This window comes from Diabrotica virgifera, chromosome 7 (genome assembly GCF_917563875.1).
Source record: "Diabrotica virgifera virgifera chromosome 7, PGI_DIABVI_V3a".
NCBI classification, from domain to species: domain Eukaryota; kingdom Metazoa; phylum Arthropoda; class Insecta; order Coleoptera; family Chrysomelidae; genus Diabrotica; species Diabrotica virgifera.
Genome location: NC_065449.1, coordinates 27,354,864 through 27,376,725, shown reverse-complemented (window position 1 = coordinate 27,376,725; position 21,862 = coordinate 27,354,864). Strand labels below are relative to the sequence as shown.

At 33.8% G+C, this 21,862-nt stretch overlaps 1 protein-coding gene across 3 annotated transcripts in view; it reads right to left on the bottom strand.

Moving 5' to 3' along the window:
* The window catches only part of LOC114329343 (zinc finger protein 664), a 37,585-nt gene that overhangs the window by 10,054 nt on the left and 5,669 nt on the right, over nt 1–21,862 (bottom strand). For all 3 annotated transcript variants that reach the window (XR_007699458.1, XM_028278401.2, XM_050656284.1), the window contains exon 2: nt 10,376–10,507. Coding sequence is in view for 2 of the 3 variants with exons in the window: in XM_028278401.2 (XP_028134202.2) it covers nt 10,376–10,507 (132 nt within the window). In the remaining variant the exon portion in view is untranslated. The remainder of the gene's footprint in view (nt 1–10,375; nt 10,508–21,862) is intronic.

The window sequence follows — 21,862 nt, the reverse complement described above, 5'->3', positions numbered from 1 at the left end:
CTACATACAACTGTTTACCTTTTAATAACATAACCTAAATCTTACTTTTTCTTCTTATAATTTTTTTTGGGCTATGGCCTTGACAATTATCCAGCAACCAGGACTAATATAATTGGCCAACATAATTAAAAGTGCGAAAAATGTTGCTGAGCTATGAAACCAGGTGTAGCCTTTCCGAACTTGCACGGTCCCAATAGGGTGAAATTCAGAGGTACTACGTCTGATGAATATCTATCTCTATCCGGTCTGCCACAGAGTTCCCACCTGGGACCTTTACTCTTCATCTTATTTGTAGATAATGTAGTACAATGTAGTAATAATAATGTAGATTTACAAAAATTACAGAATCGTGGAATGAGGATCATTTTACGTACAAGTAGATTAACACCTGTCACATTGATGTTGAATACTTTGCAGTGGTTTTCGGTATCGCAACGTCTTTTTTATTTGACCATGATATTGATTTTTAGAATTGTACATGGATTGGCACCTAAATATTTTCTCCATCTTGTTAGTTACAATTCAGATATTCACCCTTATTTTACGAGAAATTCTAATAATATTTACATCAGCAGAACCAATACTACAGGTGCTATGAACTCACTTCTCTATAAGGGTTTTGACAATTTCAATAAGTTGCCAACGGAACTCAAGTTGAAGACCTCAATGAACATGTATAGGAAAAATTTAAAGAATTATGTTGCAAATCGTATTTAATGTCTCATGTGGCTTCTAAATGTGTTTTTTAACTGCGTGTAGTTTAGTGTAATATTTTGAGTAAGGTAGTATTTTTATTGCTTGTATTGTAATGGAATATTTTAAGTGTTTTTTTGTTTTATTTTTATTATTATGACTTTAAATTTAAATTGTATATACATATCATAAAATATCTCAATTTTAACTGTATATTAGGGTTACCTAATTTTGAATAAATTCTTCTTCTTCTTCTTTCTTCTTGTAGTACAATGTATCATCATCATGGGTGTTTGCTGACAGCCCATGGTCGCCCGTTGGGGTTTCTAGGCTCTAAAGTTTTATATGGTGTGGATGCCAGCCACACATAACTCCTCAAAAGTTCTAAACGATGTTTATCTAAAATATTACTTTCTTGTTTCTTTTTTTGAGGTCTTTTCGGCGTTATGTGTGCTTTGCCTGTTTGACTATAGTTGCCCATGTTTTTCTTTCTTTCTCTTGTTTTTCCCATTCTCGTATTCCTAGAGGTCTTTCAAATCCTGGTTAATACCATCAATCCATCTCTTTCTAGGCCTACCTCTCGGTCTCTTCCCATTTAATTCTTTTCTAAGTAATTTTTTTTTTGTATTTCTCTTAACATCCATCCTTTCTACGTGTCCTAACCAACTCAATCCTTTACTTCGTATTCGGTTATGATAGTCGGCCTGTTAAACACTCTATTTATTTCGTGGTTCAATCTTATACGCCATTCTCCATTCTCCTGTATAGCTCCATATATTTTTCTTTCCCATCTAAGAAGTTGTTCCTCTTGTTCACTAGTCAGGGTCCATGTTTATGATGCATAAACATTTTTACAGGTCTCATAACTGTTGTGTATATTTTTACTTTTAAATTAATAGATACTGATAGGTACAATGTATTAGAGACTGTGAAATAATAATTTATGCTGATGATATTAAATTGTTTCGAATAATTGAGAAGCCATCTGACCTTGTTCAATTACAGGATGCATTAACATGTTTACAGGACTATTGTTCTTATCACAAATTAAATTTGAATCACTCTAAATGTAATGTATCTTTTTACAAAACTTTTCATAAAATTGATTTTTCTTATATGTTACTCGGCACTCATATACAAAATGTATCTATGTAGTTATAAAGATCTTGTGTTATATTTCAGTGTGATTTATATTTTGGTAAGCATGTAGAATATATATCCGCTAAAGCACTAAAGGCTGTATGACACTATGCATTTTCTTGTATCATTTCTAATATCGTTTCTGATATGTCAAAAAAATGTATAGTGTCATACACAGATACAAGAAACGATATCAGAAACGATACAAGAATTTGTGTCAGGCACAGATTCTTGTACAATAACTGCGCCAATTTCTGCGCAAAGAGCAAAAACGTAAAACCTGCTGGTAAAACTTCTAAATCTCATAATGGCGGCTGAAAATGAGATCATATGATTTATGTCTTGATAAATTTATTTGTGTTTTGTAGGTATTATTTATAAATATTTTATTGATACTTAATATACCGTTTGGTATGGACTACTGTTCTACTAATAACCATATATTTAGAATAACTTTGGGTTTCATATTGCATAATTTTTTAATAGAGGAAAATACAATAGTTCCAATTTGGATCAAACTGAAGATAATTATAATGCAAATATTTTAGCACAAATATCAAAACAAAATAAAAAACACAAATAATCAACAGTCAACGTAAAAATTCTAGTTATTATAACAATAAAATATTTGTTTTTAAAAGTTTATAAATTTTATAAAATCCTTAAAATCAGCTGTAGACGCAGTACTACCATACCAATGTAAGGTGACAGGGTGACAAACAAAATTTCGACCAATCACGTGCCGAATTTCATACAGTTTTCGATACAAGAACTTGCATAGTGTCATACAGGGCACAAATGTACATACAAGAAATGATACAAGAAACGATATCAGAAACGATATTAGAAATGATACAAGAAAATGCATAGTCTCATACAGCCTTTAGACAGCTTGGATTTGTTAAAAGACACTCATCTGATTTTAATAACTTGCAGACACTGAAGTTGCTGTTTAATTCTCTGGTTAGCTCACATCTAGAGTACTGTTCTGTTGTTTGGTCACCTTACACTTTGGTTCATACTGAAATTCTTGTGAGAGTTCAGCGTAGGTTCCTTATGTATTGTTCTTTCAAGTTCTCCATTCTTTATTCTTACACAGGTATGCTTTTGTTAACCAATTTCTGTTTTTTCTATTCGTAGAGAGATATTAGATTTTCTGTTTGTGTTTAAACTTTTTAAAAACTTAATGGATTGTCCTGAACTCCTTCAAGAGTTAACGATTTATGTTCCACCCAGATCTATTACAGCTCATTCCACTTTTGCTGTAGAAGCACACTGAATCAATTATGGATCTGGTATTGACTTGGTCAGATTGCTTAGGAATACTAACAGCTTACTACCGAGGTGTAATATAGATATTTTTAATTCGTCCCTATATCAAGTAAGGTTAGCAGTTAGGAGGTTAGACTGTCCTTAGGTATGATTGTTTGTGTAATTTGTATTGGTATTACATTTGAATTGATAATTTGTATTTTTTGTTTTCTTTATTGTAATTGGTATTTTAATGTATTGTTTTTTTTTTATAAATGATTGTAACCGTATATAAATAAATATAAAGGACCCAGCACAAACCTTATGGAAAATAGGTCCCAGTGGATTTCGTTCATACTTTCGGAAAATACTCTTTGAAGCATCCTGATAAAAAGTTCTCATGGGCACAACTCAATCGTATGAAGGATTTTCAAGATATAGAGGCCCAAACTCGGAAAATTATAAGATTTACGGGGTATTCCAATTCCGTGAGTTACTGGTTATTTGGCAACATGTAGAAGTTTTGATCAAGGAAAAGTACTAGTAGTCTATGATTTTTTCCTGGCTCTCCAATGGCGACCTTTACTTTGACCTTGACCTTCAACGGACGTTATATTCTAGAATTTCGAGGGTTTTCGGCATTCAATTGATATAAACAGATTACTCATGGGTTTTTGGGATCGCTAAACACGAATATGCCATCAGAATTGCCCTCCGGATGACGTGGTGGCCAGGGCCTTTGCAAGGGACGTCATCTTCTAGAGTTTCGATGGTTTTCGGCATTTAATTGATGCAAATGAATTACTGGAGGGTTTTTGAGGTCACTATACACGAATATGCCACCAGAACCGACACCAGGAGCACCTGATTTCCAAGGTCAATGAAAGGGGCTTCTGGAGTTTCGAGGGTCTTTGGTACTACATTAACCCTTAAACGCCCAAGGGTGGGTAAAAAATGTCCACCTAATGCGTATTCCCTTGTAACATATTTAGTACGTGTTTAAAAATTTTCCAAAAATTATTTATTGTTAAAAAGACAGACTTTTATCGAATGTTAAATTGTTTCTACCGATATTTTTGAAAATAAAAGTAATAACTTGAGTTAAATATGGGTGGGCATATAAAGTACACCCTTGGTAAAACTTGTTACTAAAGGTTTTTATATAATTTCTCGTTGGTAGGAACATAATCCATATAATTATAGACGTATAATTACATAATCGACATAATTATCCGCCAATGAGGAGGCTGAAAGGAAGAATGTGGAGAAAATAGACAAATTTGAATTACTGGCTTTTACTGGTATGTTAATTTTGATGTAGATTGTAAATTTTGTTGTAAGGTTTGTAAATTGTTTAAATTAATATTTTACAAAATGCTGTGTTTATTAAGCATAAGATCCGTAAGTTTAATCCATTTTCAACAACTCTCAATAAATATATTAGCTATTTTCGAGGTGGACATTTTTTACCCACCCTTGGCGTACATGGAACCTAAAAAAGGTTGGGCGTTTAAGGGTTAATGCAAACGGATTAGTTATAGGTTTTTCGGGTTGCTGAACATGAATACGTGATCAGCACAGACACAGGAGCACCTGGTACCTAAGCCAGGTTATCTTCTGGAGTTTCGGAGGAATCAAATGGATTACTCTTAGGTTTTTGGGGTTGCTGAACATGCATACACTATCAGATCCGACCCACGAATCACATTGTGCCTATGGCACAATGTGATCACGTATTCGTGTTCAGCAACCCCAAAAACCTATAATCAATTCGTTTGCATCAATGTAGTACCAAAGACCCACGAAACTCCAGGAGTCCCTTTCATTGACCTTGGAAACCAGGTGCTCCGGGAGTCGGTTCTGGTGACATATTCGTATTTAGCGACCTCAAAAAACCCTCCAGTAATTCATTTGCATCAATTAAATGCCGAAAACCATCGAAACTCTAGAAGATGACGTCCTTTGCAAAGGCCCTGGCCACCACGTCATCCGGAAGGCAATTCTGATGGCATATTCGTGTTTAGCGATCCCAAAAACCCATGAGTAATCTGTTTATATCAATTGAATGCCGAAAACCCTCGAAATTCTAGAATATAACGTCCGTTGAAGGTCAAGGTCAAAGTAAAGGTCGCCATTGGAGAGCCAGGAAAAAATCATAGACTACTAGTACTTTCCTTGATCAAAACTTCTACATGTTGCCAAATAGCCAGTAACTCACGGAATTGGAATACCCCGTAAATCTTATAATTTTCCGAGTTTGGACCTCTATATCTTGAAAATCCTTCATACGATTGAGTTGTGCCCATGAGAACTTTTTATCAGGATGCTTCAAAGAGTATTTTCCCAAAGTATGAACGAAATCCACTGGGACCTATTTTCCATAAGGTTTGTGCGGGGTCCTTTAAATGAAAACTCGAGGAATACACGAAAATGGAACAAACGCTAAAATAAAAGATAACAGATACAAAGAAACACAAACACTAAAATGTAACCAAAGTTAGTAATTCCGCTGTTATGCCGGGCTCATATTTGCACAAAATGCCTACAACTGTTAATTTATGGTTGATATGGATCGTTTAGGTATGTATACTTATCTGAGTAGACAAAAATTCTTAGACACAATACTAGAAAATTATACTAGCAAATTTTGACGTTTTCAGTCGCGTCGTTACATTTTATCTAACAAAAGTCAATTCTACTCATATTTAGATATGCTGTCCGGTACCCTTGGACATGCGCATTACAACACTCTTCCTCGAGGCACTTACGAGTGGAAAGCTATGTTGCCAAATTTTTCATCTGGTCGTGACGGTATAAAGTTAAAAATGTTCAAGGTCCGCGCCATTAATTCGTTACGTTTGATATTTGTTTACTTGTTGTAGTCTATGGTGTATCTCAGTTTTATAAATCTTTAGATAGTTGCTGTAAACTATATATTTCATAACATTTGAGTGCTTTTGTTAAGACAATTTTTTTTAAATGATCGAAGAGGGTTTTTCTAAAGAGCAGTCTGATAACTTACCTATTATGAACATAAAACTTTATTATTATGATTAGTTTATTTTAATTTTATAATAAAAACAAGATTGCATAATATGAAAACAAGATTTCCAGAAAAAGATTGCATAGGTAAATTCAATATGTAATATACATCTACCAAAATATACCAAAAGTTCTATTTTCTTTTTGTTCAAAATACACTTGATTTATTTAAAAAAAAACTATTAAGCAGACAACAGATATTAAATACTTACATTAAAATTATCTTCACATACATGAAGACATTGAGAATGAACTAAAATGTATTTAATGCCCTTTCAACATGCATGTAACCACTTTATTAAACTCCGTTTCTTATCGACTGGCGATCTAATAAATATTTTATTGGGGATTTTGATGCTTGTACTTTTAAACAATAGAACTAAACAACACTTATAGTATTTACTTCTATTTTCCATGGTAAACACACACTTAATTCAATACTATCTCTTCAAAAACTGCATCAAACACAAAACAAAATTGTTTATACTTTTATATGAGACAGGAGAACTGTCATTGCAGAATATAACCTGGTGACGTCACAAATGTTCGCTCGCTTTTTAGATCGCTTGAAATGATTTAAATACATAGAAGATTTTAAATTTAAATACTTCTAAGTTATTATAAGTTTTTGAGGCGTGAAATTTTGGAAATCTTATTTTTAAACGAAATTGAACTTTATTACGTCTCAAAACAAAAATGTGCAAGTTCCCTATTACGCTGATTAAAAACTTACGTCTTATGGGAGGTTATAAATACCAGGAAATAAAGGTAGAGTGATTATCAATACAAAGCATAACAAAAAACATCAAAATGACAACGCTTCTTAATGGTGAAAATTTTCCACAATTTCTGAAAAACTCACACTCTTTTGTCATTTAAAATTTGAAGTTTTATTTTATTTTATTTATCAACGGGCAAGCCCAATTACAATAGTGTTTAACTATAAATTCATAACACTGACTATATCTATGGTTACAATACAAAAAGTTAATCTGTATTATTATACACAGCAATACAAAAAGTTATCTACACAAAAAGTTAATCTGTATTATTATACAATACAAAAAGTTATCTATATCCATTACTCAAGTCAAGAGTACACAAAACCTGACGCAAAAATGAGCCAAAGGTTGCAAAGAAATCTATGTTATAGTATTGATTGGCTAGTCTGGCAGTTCTTGAAATGAAGCTGTTAAATCCATAGTTAGTGCGATGTATAGGGTAATGGAAACTAGCTATATATCTGGTAGGTCTAGATGCAACATGTATATTAATTTTATTGAGCAAAGAAGAAGCAGCAGCTCTACCATGCAGAATATTGTAAAAAGTAATAAGATCTCTCTTCTTATGACGCATAGAAATGGGTGACATGTTTAATGTAGCAAGTAAATCTGCATCATTGTAGTTGTCCAAGATGTTTAATTTGAAAGCAATCTGTTTAAGGAGTTTATGCTCAACACGACATAAGGTCTCAATATGCACACCATAAAAAGGTGACCATACACAGGACGCATACTCAAGATGGGGACGGACAAGAGGCAATAAAGCGTTTTTAAGGCAGTAATCCCAGTAAAATCCTTTGTGCTTCTTCAAAGCCAAGCATCTGAAATGCCTTGTTGACTACATTATTTAAGTGATCAGAAAGTTGTAGAGTAGAATCCAAAGTAACACCAAGGTCCTTGATGAAAGGTACTAGGCAATGCTGTCCTATCTTGTATTCAAAATGGATTGGGGATCTAGATCGAGAAAACGTAATGGTTTTGCATTTAGATGGATTCAGACTCATCCCACTTTTTGTACACCAGTCCAACAAATTGATTAACTCATATTGAAGTTTATCACAGTCATTGTGAGATTTAATCAGACAGCTCAATTTTAAGTCATCGGCAAACAGCAAAAAAAGGGAAGAAGAAAAACATTCGTGAATATCGTTTATAAAAATGTTAAACAAAAGAGGCCCAAGATGTGATCCTTGAGGAACCCCTGAAGGAACAAGAATTGACCTGGAAAGAAAATTACCAATTTTTACTATCTGTCTACGATTAGACAAATAGCTGCCAAACCAAGAAATCAATGGTTCATCAACACCAATCACTCTGAGCTTATGGACCAACATACCATGAGACACCCTGTCGAACGTCTTGGAGAAATCAGTGTAAATTGTATCCACTTGATACCCCCTCTCAAGGGAGTCAAACAAAAAATCTACATAAGTTAATAGGTTAAGCTCAGTAGATCTATGGGGTCTAAACCCAAATTGTTGATCTATAAGTTTAGGCTCAAGTAAAGGAGTTAAAAAGTCACAAACCAGACTTTCAAACACTTTGGGTATCACACCAAGGACGCTAATAGGACGATAATTATTGACAAGAGATTTATCCCCGTCTTTAAATATAGGCTTAAGAAAACTTTCTTTCCAGTAATCTGGAAAAACACCAGTTTGAAGGGAACAATTAAATATGTAATACAATGGCCTGGAAAGGTTAAAACTACATTCCTTTAAGAACAAAGTAGGTATACTGTCAGTGCCTGGGCCCTTATTGATATCAAGAGAAGAGAGTTTAGTGTATATTTCTGATATTAAAATTTTATGATTAGTGATGTGAGTATTGGATGAAGATAGTTCATGATTGGGATTATAATAATTATAATAATTCATATTGAGATTACTCTGAGAATAAACTGTGGAAAAATAATCAGCAAACAAATTTGCAATATCTTTGCCTGAGGTACAATATTTGTCGAGATATTTAAGTCCATTAGGAAAAGCACTATTTTTTCTTTTGTTATTAACAAAAGACCAGAATTTCTTGATATTAAAAGATATAGCTGTTTCAGTAGACTGAACATATTGTGAGTAGCATTCCCCAGTCAGATCCTTGCACAATTGTCTAACCCTAGAAAACTCCCAATAGTCATTCAAAGAACCAGTTGACTTATATTTTTTGTGTAATTTTTTCTTTATGATAATGTCCCAATTAAACTGGTCTAGGAATAAGGAAATATTCTGATAGTTTGCAGACCTGAAATCTCTGTAGTAACCATCAAACTCGAGTCCAGGTTCATCATAAGTCAGGTTACATTTAATGGTAATTGAGAGTGGTGGATGAAGGACTGGAGGAACCAGAAAAAAGTCTGCTAGCTCCGTTTCTGCTAGGTGGTCATTTGTCAAGAAAAGATCTAAGAGACTGTTGTGTATTGTAACATGATGATTACATTGGAAAAGGTTGTGGAAACTGCAAACATTTGACATAATCTGGATGCAAGACACTTCCTGTAATGATGCTCCACCTGCAGTCGCAACAGAACTAAAGGGAGCATTTTGCCAAAGAGCATGAGGCAAATTAAAATCCCCAACCATGTGTAGGCTTAACTTAGGCATCAATAGAGCGAGCGAGTCCAGTGTTTCAGAGAAAGTGGTATACGACTGTGCCGGAGAGTTGGGAGGTAAATAGACTGCTCCTAATATAAAACTAAAAACACTGGATCCAACCTTAATGAAGACCTGTTCAATGCTATCTGGTACTTGGAGACGAGTAGTTTTCGGCATGAAATTGGAATTCAAAACTTGGTAATCGAAATTACAATTTATGCTTATCTTAATTGCTGATCATTATTTTCGTGCCGAAAAGCGGTTTCATGGCGATTGCTATACTCTCATGCACTACGCACTGAACCTGAAAAATGTCTGCGTCAAATGCGTTCACCTGAAAACTTTTGAGAACTATTCAGCAGCAAATATTTACTGGGGATTTTTTTCCGGAATTTTTTGTGGGGATATTTTGTCCAAAAAATTTGTGGAGATATTTTGTCCAAAAAATTTGTGGGGATTATTTGTCTGGAATTTTATGTCCGGGGATTATTTGTCTGGGGATTTTTTGTGGGGATATTTGTCGGGGTGTTTTGTCTGGGGATTCTTTGTCCAGGAATAATTTGTGGGGATTTTTATTTGAAGGTTTGTGTCCGAACCCCCATATGTTAGGTAAACTAAATAAATTTATTAAATATAGGATCAAATTTGCAAATAAAATTAATATGATTAACACAGCTAGGAGAATACCAAGCTGGATTCATACCAGGACGGTCTACTATTGACCAACTATTCAATGTAAAATAAATATTAGATAAAGCCTGGCAGCACAACATAGATATCTACCAAATCTTTGGAATTGGTACTTTGGGTTTGGAGAAATACCTGTTACTTTGTAACTGGTAGGTACTTTGTTTACATCCCTACTTTAAATCTTACCTGAGTTAAACTCATCTGATTCATTCTTTAGGACTCCAAGATCTATGGATGTACTTAGCTGACTCTCTATGGCTCTATGGCTGGAGTCACCTTCAACAAATTCTTCCTTAATGTCCGTTTTTACCTCCACATCTAAAAAAAATGGGAATTACATTACATTAGAATAGAATATAAATATGCTTTATTGTCATTGTAAATTGTACAATTTACAATGACATTTGTACATTTACAAAAAATGATAAAAGATAACAAAAAAAAAATACAGCGATAAGCACCCTAATAACCTGAAAAATAACGCAAAAGATGAAAAACATAATACATTGCGATGTAAAAAGAGATGAAATTAGTAGAGGTGGAAATTATCGATATAAACGTATAAATTAACATTATATTACATAGTTTCCCACCTTTAGACGTATCGGAGGAGAATGACAACTGTCACTGTGACAAGAGAATTTTATAAAATACTCCTGCCACAGACGTCTAAAGGTGGGAAACTATGTTAATTTATACGTTTATATCGATAATTTCCACCTCTACTAGTTTCATATCATTTTATTACACAATGTATTGTTTTCCATCTTTTGCGTTAATTTTTCCAGTTATTAGCGCGCTCATCACTGTATATTACAGAATTTAAATAAAGTTCAAATTCTATTATCAACCTTAGGAACTATACCCTATTCCACGAATATTGACTGTCTTGGCTTATCTCGACAACGAATATTTTACTGGGCAAAATATGAAGAACGAAAGTAAGTTGCAAATTACATTGTTGTTTATTGGAATAATTATTAGTTTACTTTCGTACTTCTTATGTTGCACACTAAAATATTCATTACACTGGTCAACATGGAAAAATGAACAGACACTCTGATGGGTGTTCTTAACTAATTTTGGGTCGCTGAACTCGAATATGACCTCCGTTTTTTTCCATCACCCTCTATTTTTCCGCTCCCCCCTATTCTTGCCAAAATAGTGGTGAAATAGGTAAATTTCGTTTAATTTGCTCTAACTTATAGATTAAAATTACAGTAAAATAATGATTAAGATTATGCCCAACGATAAACATAATTGGGGATCCGAGGGGGCGAAAAAAGGGGAAGAAAGGGGTATTTTTCTGAAAAAAACGTAAAAAATCAGCATTTTTCAGTATTTTTTTTTGGAAAAAAGCGACATTACAGGCCTTTTGCCATTTTTTACACCTTCCCACTACCCCTTTGCACCTTCCTATCTCTCTTTTTCACCCCCCCCTTCTCTCTTTTACACTACTTGAATTCGCAAGCAAGCACCTGTCAGTTGCAGTGAGCGTGTTGTTCGAGACAGACTGTCTCGAAGTTTTTAAAAGTGAGGTGTTTGCGTTTAGCACACGTGTTTTTTTTCTGTGCTTCAAGTACATTTCTTTGTAAAATTTTTGGAGTTACAATGCCGCGTTTTTGTAAGAATGATGTGCATGCAATAGTTGTTACACTAATTTAAGTTCGTGGTTACGTGGGAAATCACGTCCGATGTCCTTCGCTGTACCAATGGTCTGGCGTGAGCCCACTTCTCATGCCGAGGACTGTTATTTTTGTAAGACGAAAATATCTGGATTTTCGCGAAAATCGAAACGTACCATCACTTATCCGAATATCCCTTCGGCAATTAGACCCGTGGAACATAGTAATATGCTGCCTGTTCCCATACCACCCGTAAACTACACCCTAGATGATGAAGAATCAGCAACTGAACAGATTGCGTCACCACTGGAAGAGGAGACCTCACATGGGAGCCAAGATGGAGACTACACGCCTAACGGTTCGAACGAACCACAACTTTTTACTCAGGAGGAATTGAACGACTTAGTTCGCGATTTAGACCTGCCTAAAATAAAAGCTGAGCTTCTTGGTTCACGACTTCAGCAGAAAAATCTCCTGCAGAAAGATGTCAATACTACGTTTTTCAGAAAAAGAAATTCCGCCTTCATTTCTTTTTTCTCGCGAGATGATGAAGATTTAATTAGCTGTAACAACATTGCAGGACTAATGACTGAGCTAAAAATACCATACGTATCTGAAAACTGGAGACTTTTCATTGATTCCTCAAAAACTAGTTTAAAAGCGGTTTTACTTAATAATGGAAATGATCTACCATCGGTCCCTGTTGCCTATGCAACCAGTATGAAGGAAACATATGACAATCTAAGAAAAATTTTGGAAAAAATTAGTTACGATCATCATCAATGGAATGTTTGTGCTGACCTCAAAGTAGTGGCAATATTAACTGGATTGCAAGCTGGATACACTAAATTTTGTTGCTTTCTTTGTGAATGGGACAGCCGTGCTAAAGATCAACATTATGTGCGAAAAGACTGGCCCTTGCGCGTGAATGATATTCCCGGTTGTAAAAACATCGCTTTTGGTGCCTTAGTAGACAAAAAAAAAATCATTATACCTCCACTTCACATTAAGCTGGGCCTTTTTAAACAATTCGTTAAGGCTCTAAATAGGGATGGTAAAGGATTCTTATACCTGAAGCAAAAATTTCCGCATATAAGTAATGCCAAAATCAAAGAAGGCGTATTTGTGGGACCCCAGATTAAACAGTTATTTGATGACGATGCTTTCTCCAACAGTTTGTCAAGAAAAGAGAAAAGAGCCTGGGAATCTTTTGTTTTTGTTTGTCGCAATTTTCTTGGAAACAAAAGGTCAGATGACTATCAACAACGAATTGATGAGCTACTTAAATCTTACAAGGCTTTAGGTTGCAATATGTCATTGAAAGTCCATTTTCTCCACTCCCACCTGAGTTTTTTCCCGGAAAATTGTGGAGCCGTTTCGGACGAGCATGGTGAAAGATTTCATCAGCAGATTGCCCAAATGGAGAAGAGATACGCTGGAAAATGGAACCCTAGTATGTTGGCGGACTACTGTTGGACTCAAATTCGAGAAACACCGGAGGACGCTTACAAAAGGAGAAAAATTTCCAAGTAGATGCAGGTATGTTTTTTTTTTCAGACTTTTTGATTGCTTAGCCTTATGATTAATTTCAATACTTTTTCTCCCCCTCCACCTTGTCTAATCATATTTTTGTCATAATTCTCAGATACAATCAAAACCACATAACAGTTTGTTTCAAATAAATAGGTAACTTCTTTTTTTTTGTACATCCATATTTCTGTTTTTTTTTCTTGTTGAAGAACGAGGGGGCTTTAAGGGGGGGAGGGTGAAAAAGAGAGATATGATGATGCAAGGCGGTTCAAGGGGGGTATTGGGAAGGTGTAAAAAATGGCAAAAGGCCTGTAATGTCGCTTTTTTTCCAAAAAAAATACTGAAAAATGCTGATTTTTTACGTTTTTTTCAGAAAAATACCCCTTTCTTTCCCTTTTTTCGCCCCCTCGGATCCCCAATTATGTTTATCGTTGGGCATAATCTTAATCATTATTTTACTGTAATTTTAATCTATAAGTTGGCATTTATCGCGGCGAAATGAGCAAATTAAACGAAATTTACCTATTTCACCACTATTTTGGCAAGAATAGGGGGGAGCGGAAAAATGGAGGGTGATGGAAAAAAACGGAGGTCATATTCGAGTTCAGCGACCCAAAATTAGTAAAGAACACCCATCAGAGTGTCTGTTCATTTTTTTTTTCAATTTTTTTTGTTGACCAGTGTTATCGCGATAATCCAAAACAGTTGTATATTTGTGGAATGGCCATAATAAGTTTAAGCTGTTGCATATGACACCTAAATATAGCTAAAAATAGTACTTGAACATAGGGGTACTGTAATTTCTTAGTTATTGATTAAATTAAGTTCATTACCAGTGTAAAATTTGAATAGAACCTTGGGTGCCGACTACATAAAAACATTTGTTGCCCACAAACGGTACACCACACCTAGTCCTGTCGCCAGGGGGGGTACAACGGCCTCGTTAATTCAGATGGACTTACTCAAGTTTTTTTTATGTATTTTGACCCGTAGAACACGAATTTTTTGGGTAACAGTTGATCCGGATGTCGATAAGATTGTTATAGACCAAGAACTTGAGGAATCAAATAACAGCGATTTTTGGCAAAACAAAACAATATTTTGTATTTTTTGGGCCATTTTAAGTAAAAAATATTTCTACAAGTTTTTTCGTAGGATGCACAGTTTTCGAGAGAAACGCGGTTGAACTTTAAAAAAATCGAAAAATTGCAATTTTTGAACCCGAATAACTTTTGATTAAAAAATAAAATAGCAAGTCTGCTTACCGCATTTGAAAGTTTAAGTCAAATTATATCGGTTTTGATTATTTGCGTTGGTAAAAATTTATTTTTTTATTGTTTAACAAAGCTATAAACACGTATGGTTTCCCGTGCTTTTACATGCGTTTTAACGCATGTAACGTAGAAATAGTCTTGATTGCACTAGTACCTATTCTACCTACTCGTTCGATTTTAAATGAGAAATCATAGAAACATCACTCACGCACTAGTTGTTTGTAGCTTTGTTTAACAATAACACAATAAATTTTTAGCAATGCAAATAATCAAAACCGACATAATTTGACTTGAACTTTCAAAGGCGCTAAGCAGAATTGCTATTTTATTTTTTAATCAAAAGTTATTCGGGTTTAAAAATTGCAGTTTTTCGATTTTTTTAAAGTTCAACCGCGTTTATCTCGAAAACTGTGCATCCTACTAAAAAACTTGTAGAAATATTTTTTGCTTAAAATGACCCAAAAAATACAAAATATTGTTTTGTTTTGCCAAAAATCGCTGTTATTTGATTCCTCAAGTTCTTGGTCTATAACAATCTTATCGACATCCGGATCAACTGTTACCCAAAAAATTCGGGTTCTACGGGTCAAAATACATAAAAAAAACTTGGGTAAGTCCATCTGAATTAACGAGGCCGTTGTACCCCCCCTGGCGACAGGACTAACCACCATGGCGTGGTCGGCACAGGGCGTACAGAGCAGAGCATGACACAGTGGTGTGGTCGGCAGTGAATGCTTGAAGAAACTTTTCTACTGAATAATATGGTCTTTCAGATAGATTGGCTTTTACCATTTTACGGAACTTAGGAAAAGATGTCACAGATTTAAGTCGTAAAGAGAAATGGTTGTATAGTTTTTTTGTAGAATATAATATAGATTTCTTTACCAACTCAGTGGACAGGATCAGTAAATAAATCATGACTAGTCCAACAAAAAATCAAAGGTAGAATTTCTGGTGGAGTAGTCATGATTTGGTCTAGCTGGAAAGACATGTAGGTGTTTACAAATTAACCAAACAGTTTCTAAAATATATAAAGAAGGAAATGTTAAAATCCTGTGATCTTTGAAGTAGCTTCTATAATGTCGACCCATGCAACAAAGACTATTGTAACTCAATTTTGGTTGAACTGAGATAATCGCGTTTGAAAATTTTTCGCAAAGAGATCGCTCTAAGAAACGACGATATCTTTGGAAGAAATACGCCTTACAACCTGAATTACAAACAATATCAGTTGTGTGTGTGTGTGTGTTTAGATTTATGACCTTGGTTTGAACCAATTGGCCAGCTCAAATTTTTTTTTTATTTTCATAGACACAATTTCCTAATTTTAACTGATATACATTATATTTTAATAATTACAAACATATATTACATACATTACATTAAAAATACATACTAATATTAAACACTATTACTAAATACTTATACTAAACCACTAATTGATATTAAAATATTTTTTTTTTCAGCGCTAAGACCTAAACCCGATTCAACCTCGCGGAGGTTTAGGCCTTCTTTGTGATTTTTTTTTGTTTTTTATTTTGTTTTTTGTTATTGTTTTTTTAATATTTCTTTCTTTTTTTTTATATATTTTTTTTAAATATCAATTTTCATATTTTTTAAGTGGTTATAAACAATTTTACACAAATTTATATTTCGTGTACATAAAATGGAATTTAAATTGGTGGGGAGAGTAACTCCTACTGTTTGTAGATTCTTATATAACTGTTGATTCAGCATCTGGAAGTTTGCGCAATCGAAAAGCACATGCTCTAATGTACCAAACTCCCCGCAAGTGCAGTTTTGAGAAGTGGCCAACCCTAGTTTATTTTTGTGAACTGGATATAAACCATGTTTGTTCCTTGCTCTATTTAAGGTTTTAATGAAGTGCCGATTTGTAATGTCGTTAAACCACGGTTTTCTATAAATTTTTGGTTGGATATCATGAAATCGTATACTTTTAAGAGATATCATATTCCAGTTGCCATTGCTCCATTTGTTTTTTCTTAAACCATTGTCGTAGATCAGTGACTGGCATTAATGGTTCTTCTATCGTTTCCCCTGTTGTAGTAGCATCCTTGACAAGTCTATCCACTATTTCATTTCCGTTAATTCCATAATGAGCCTTAATCCAAACCAAAGAAATTTGTTTACCTGTATTCGTAAGTAACTGGATTGTTTCTAAAATTTTTATAATTACTACTGATGAAGTGCTTGATAATTTAGTTTGTACTATTGTGTCTACCGAACTTTTGCTATCTGTTAATATAATAAACTTATTCTTGTGATGGACATTAATATACCTCAAAGCTTGAAGAATTGCGATGAGCTCAGCAGTATAACTAGACATTTGATTTGAAAGTTTAAATTTTTTGGATAGATTTTCATTTGAATGGTAAAAGGCGCATCCAGTAGACTCAGCGAATTTGGATCCATCTGTATAAATACAATCGGACTCCGGCCATCTTTTCAGAATTGTTTGCTCAACAGACGTATTTATGTTAAATTGATTAACATGTGGTTCAATATTAAGATAATAATAAGGAATTTGTAGTTCTAATAGGTTATAATCACAATTATAAAAGGAAAGGATGTCATTTCTGTAAACCTCGCTATTAAATTGGATTAATAGGTGATAACTGCTTATTACTTTGGGATGAATTTTACGTCGCCAGAAGGGACTATCTATTTTTGAATTGAGGTTTTGTATTTTCTCAGATCTTTTCTGTGCTAGGAGTTTTGATATAAAAACATCACACAAAAATTGCCGTCTAAGATGCAAAGGAGGCTCTGCTGCTTCGATTTCTAAAATATTTGTTGGTGTGCTTTGTATACATCCAAGACAAAGTCGTAAACACTTATTCTTTATTTTTTCCAATATCTCCAATTGAGTTAAATTTGCATTTCCATATAAAATACAACCATAGTCAATCACTGAACGTATTAGTGCTCTATAGAAGATTAGTGATATATTTGGATCGGCTCCCCACTTTGTGTGGCTAAAAGCTCTTAGTACATTTATTGCGTTTTCACATTTTTTTGATAAATGATGAATATGTTCTTTCCAAGAGAGCTTTTGATTTAAAATTATGCCAAGGTATTTAACAGATGTTTTATATGGGAATGTGAAAGGTCCTATATTAATTTGGTTTGGTGGTTGATAACGTCTTCTCGTAAATGAACACATGACTGATTTATCTTGAGAGATGCTGAATCCATTTCTTTGTGACCATTCGACAATTCTTTCTGTGGCGTTTTCTAATGCATTGATTGAAGCTTCGATCGACTTCTTTTCCGTATAAATGCAAAAGTCGTCTGCGTACTGAAGTATTCTAGTTTCTTCGGTAATAGAACTAGTAACATCAGCAGTGTACAGAATAAACAATAATGGACTTAAAATACTTCCTTGAGGCAATCCAATTGATGTTGATTTGGGCGTACCTATCACTCCATTTATATTTAAATACACAGTATCAGTTTTCAAAACATAAATTACCTATAGTGTTAAAACAATAACAAAAGTTACATTTAAAGTTCACTACATACTAAAAATATACAAAATATAATTAGAACAAAATCACAACAGACCAATCAGTGTTAAGTGAAATGATCGAGAGACAGAAAAGATCCAACAACATTATGATTTTTAATATGCCTGAGTATGGTGAGGATGACGATTTAAACAAAGCCACATACCTCTTGTCTGGATTAATGAACTCAGCCATTGATATTGCTGAGGCCGTACGAATTGGAAAAAAGAACAAAAATGGATACCGTTCATACAGAATTGTCCTTCGTAATCATAAAGACTATCTGGCAATACTCAGAAACAGAAGAAATATTGATAGGTCACTAAAGATTTTTATCGATTCAGATCTCACCCCATACCATCTTTGGTCTCTGTTTGGTCTCCATCTTACAATATTTACATAACAAAAATCGAGACAGTCCAACACAAGTTCTTAAGGTACATAGCATATAAACTGGGTATACCTTTTGAGTTAAATCAGTTAAATTATTATCAAATTGAAACCCAATTGGGTATTCTCTCATTGCGTGACCGACGAGTAATTAAGGATGCAAGGATGCTCTATGGCATAATTAATTCAACAGTTTTGTGTCCTCAGCTACTTGAGCAGGTTGGTCTCCATGTACCTCTCCGCAGAACTCGATTAAATCAAACATTCTATGTTCCTATCCATAGAACCAACTATGCATATAACAACTTTTTATCTCGAGCACTAAGATGGGCAAACACTCAACCTGATCTAGATTTCTTTGCACCGAAGTCTGAATTCATCTCTGGCCTCAGACGTTTGTTTGTTTGAGTAGTTGTTGGATATTCATTATTGTGATATATGAATCTGATTTATGTGATTAAGTTTGTGATATTTATATTTTATTGTATTATTGTTTTATTATTACTATTTTATTGTAGTTTTATTATTATTGACACATGTATTATGTATATTGGACTTATAAACTTGTAATCTTATTGGGCAGTGTCCCGTTGAAAATAAATAAATAAAAAATTCAACAATACCATACATATATATCACAAAGCAAGAGATCTTTTGAACCAAGATAAAGTTAAATTGAAAATATCATAATCAAATTCATTTAATAGCCCCATGTATCTATCCGATGGGTTATGAATGCCATATGTTGTTCTGTGGAAAGGAATGTTGAAAACCTGGTGGTAACGTAGAGCTTGGTTTGGAACATTGAATTTAATGTGATTTAACAGGTTTAGACAATCAATAAATCCATGTATGATCTTATATATAAATATAGCACCTGATATATCACGACGGTTCTTAAGTGGGGGTAAAGATAATTGTTGTGCAATATAGGAATAATCATGATTTCTAATGGCAGTGTGAACATGGTAAGCGCAATATCTCAAAAATCTATGCTGGACTCTTTCCAATGTATCAATATTATTCTGAAAATTATATGTTAATTAATTGGTATATTATATGTAAAGGGTTTTAAAGGATTTCACACATCAAACATAGCAAAAAACACATTTTTTTGCTAAATTTTGTAGACTTACTATAGTTTTCATTGAAGCAATTAAGGAAAAAAAATACTTACTCTAGACTTAGCAACAGTAAATGACGTGATCTTAGGAAGAAATACGTCTTACAAATTTAAATTTCTGTTATATATAAAGGGTTTTAAGGGATTTTACAGATGAAACATAATAAAAAATAGGTTTTTTGCTAAATTTTGTAGACTTACTATAGTTTTCGTCGAAACAGTTAACGAAAAAATACTTATTCTAGACTAGATTTACTAGTAACAGATTTATTGAAGCAAAGCAGTACTATTTAAAAAATTCTAATAAAACACATTTCTATAGTTAATCGGAATAACTAAAATTAGCGTCTTACTAGAGAAAACTATAGTAAGTCAAACAGTTTGACTCAAACTTGCAATACCTTCCGCTGTTTTTTGCAACGTAGACTACAGTAACTCAACTTACTATCGTTTTCGCCTACAGGAGTGTGGGTCAGTAAACTTACTATAAACATGCAAATGATTTACTGCTTGCCTTAAAATTCATACCTGATTTACCATACTTTTCTACCAAATAAAGCCTCAAAAGAATAATAATACCATAATAATAAGTCAAATGCAGTATGCTTGGAACCTTCATAGTGTAAACACACACATTGAAGACGAGTTCTTTCATTCATTCATTACAAAGCAATTAGTGAGCAGGTAGTTACTAGTTGATTTATACAAAAAAATAGTTAAGAATCTTGGTTTCCGAGAGCAGCGAAACAGAAGAAGAGGAAAAAATGGAAATGGATGATGCCGGACAGTGGACAAAAGTGAAAAGGAAAAAGAAAAAACATTTGGATAATCCAGCAAAAAAAAAAAGAATCACACAACCACAACTATCTCAACAGCAAGTGCAAGATATAATAATTGGACCACAATCTTCTGAAAACATAACACAACAAACTCAGCAAAACTCACAAAGAGATATCAACACTCCAAGTCATCAAAAAAAGGTAACTAACAACAACACACAAAACTATTCACTTCAAATGAAAACCATCAGTAATAAAAACTATAAACAAATTTTTTTTTAACAACTCATCAAGAATTATCAAGGTTACAGTTGGCTAATTATTGGAGTGTTGGAGATATAAACTCTTCCGATGTCATAATAAAAACTAGAAGTGGTTTTATTTTAAAAAGCAATCAGGATAATAAACATATTAAAACAAAGCTGAAATCATTAGTCCAGTCAAGTGTGGTCAAAGAATACAAAGAAACAAATTCTAACCAAAATCCATCAACACCACATAAATCACAAAATACAACTTTCGCCTGTGTTATATCATCGGTGGAATTGGATATTGAGGATACACATATAAAAGACCACCTTACCAATATCGGAATAACACACAGATACTGCAAAAGAATTACATCAAGAAAAACCGGAAAACTGGCACCTCTGATTAGAATAATTACGGGAGATTACTCATCATTTCAAAAACTATTAAGCGAGGGAGTGTTCTTTAAGAACTACCACTATCCTGTTTACCCCAGTCAACCACCCGAACCTTCTCCTATCCCATGTTCCAAATGCTTACTATATACCCACACTACAGAGAACTGCACCACATCAATAAGCTGTAGGAAATGCCAAGGAAAACATTCAACACAAATGTGCACCTCTCCTCTTCCAGAAAAGTGTTTGTCATGCAACGCCGAAGACCACCAAGCATGGTCACCTAAATGTCCTAACAGACCAACTAAACCTATCGAAGGAATTCCTAATGCACGCATTAAGTCTATGAACAAAAAATCCTCCGAAATGCCATCAGAAATTACTGGTACGAGCAGAATACATTCACCAATGACATATCATGATCATATTATTGAAACATATACTAACAAACTAAATAATCCTAAAAATAAAGATCGTCAAGAAATCATAATTAAGCTAAAAAAGAGATTTGTACATCTATATAACATTGATACTACCCCAGTATTTAGCGGAAATCGACTATTTATACTCATGTTCGATCTGGAAAAACCAACCAATGACTCACCAACTATGCCACAGGAAGGCCTTGCAATATTTCAGGATAATGGCTCATAAGGTGAGGTTTCTTTATTCAAATATCAATAGTTTTCAACCAAAGAAATATTTAATATACAACTATTTACAAGCTAACAATATCGATAGTTTTATGTGTGTGGAAAGCAAAAATAAAGATTTTATT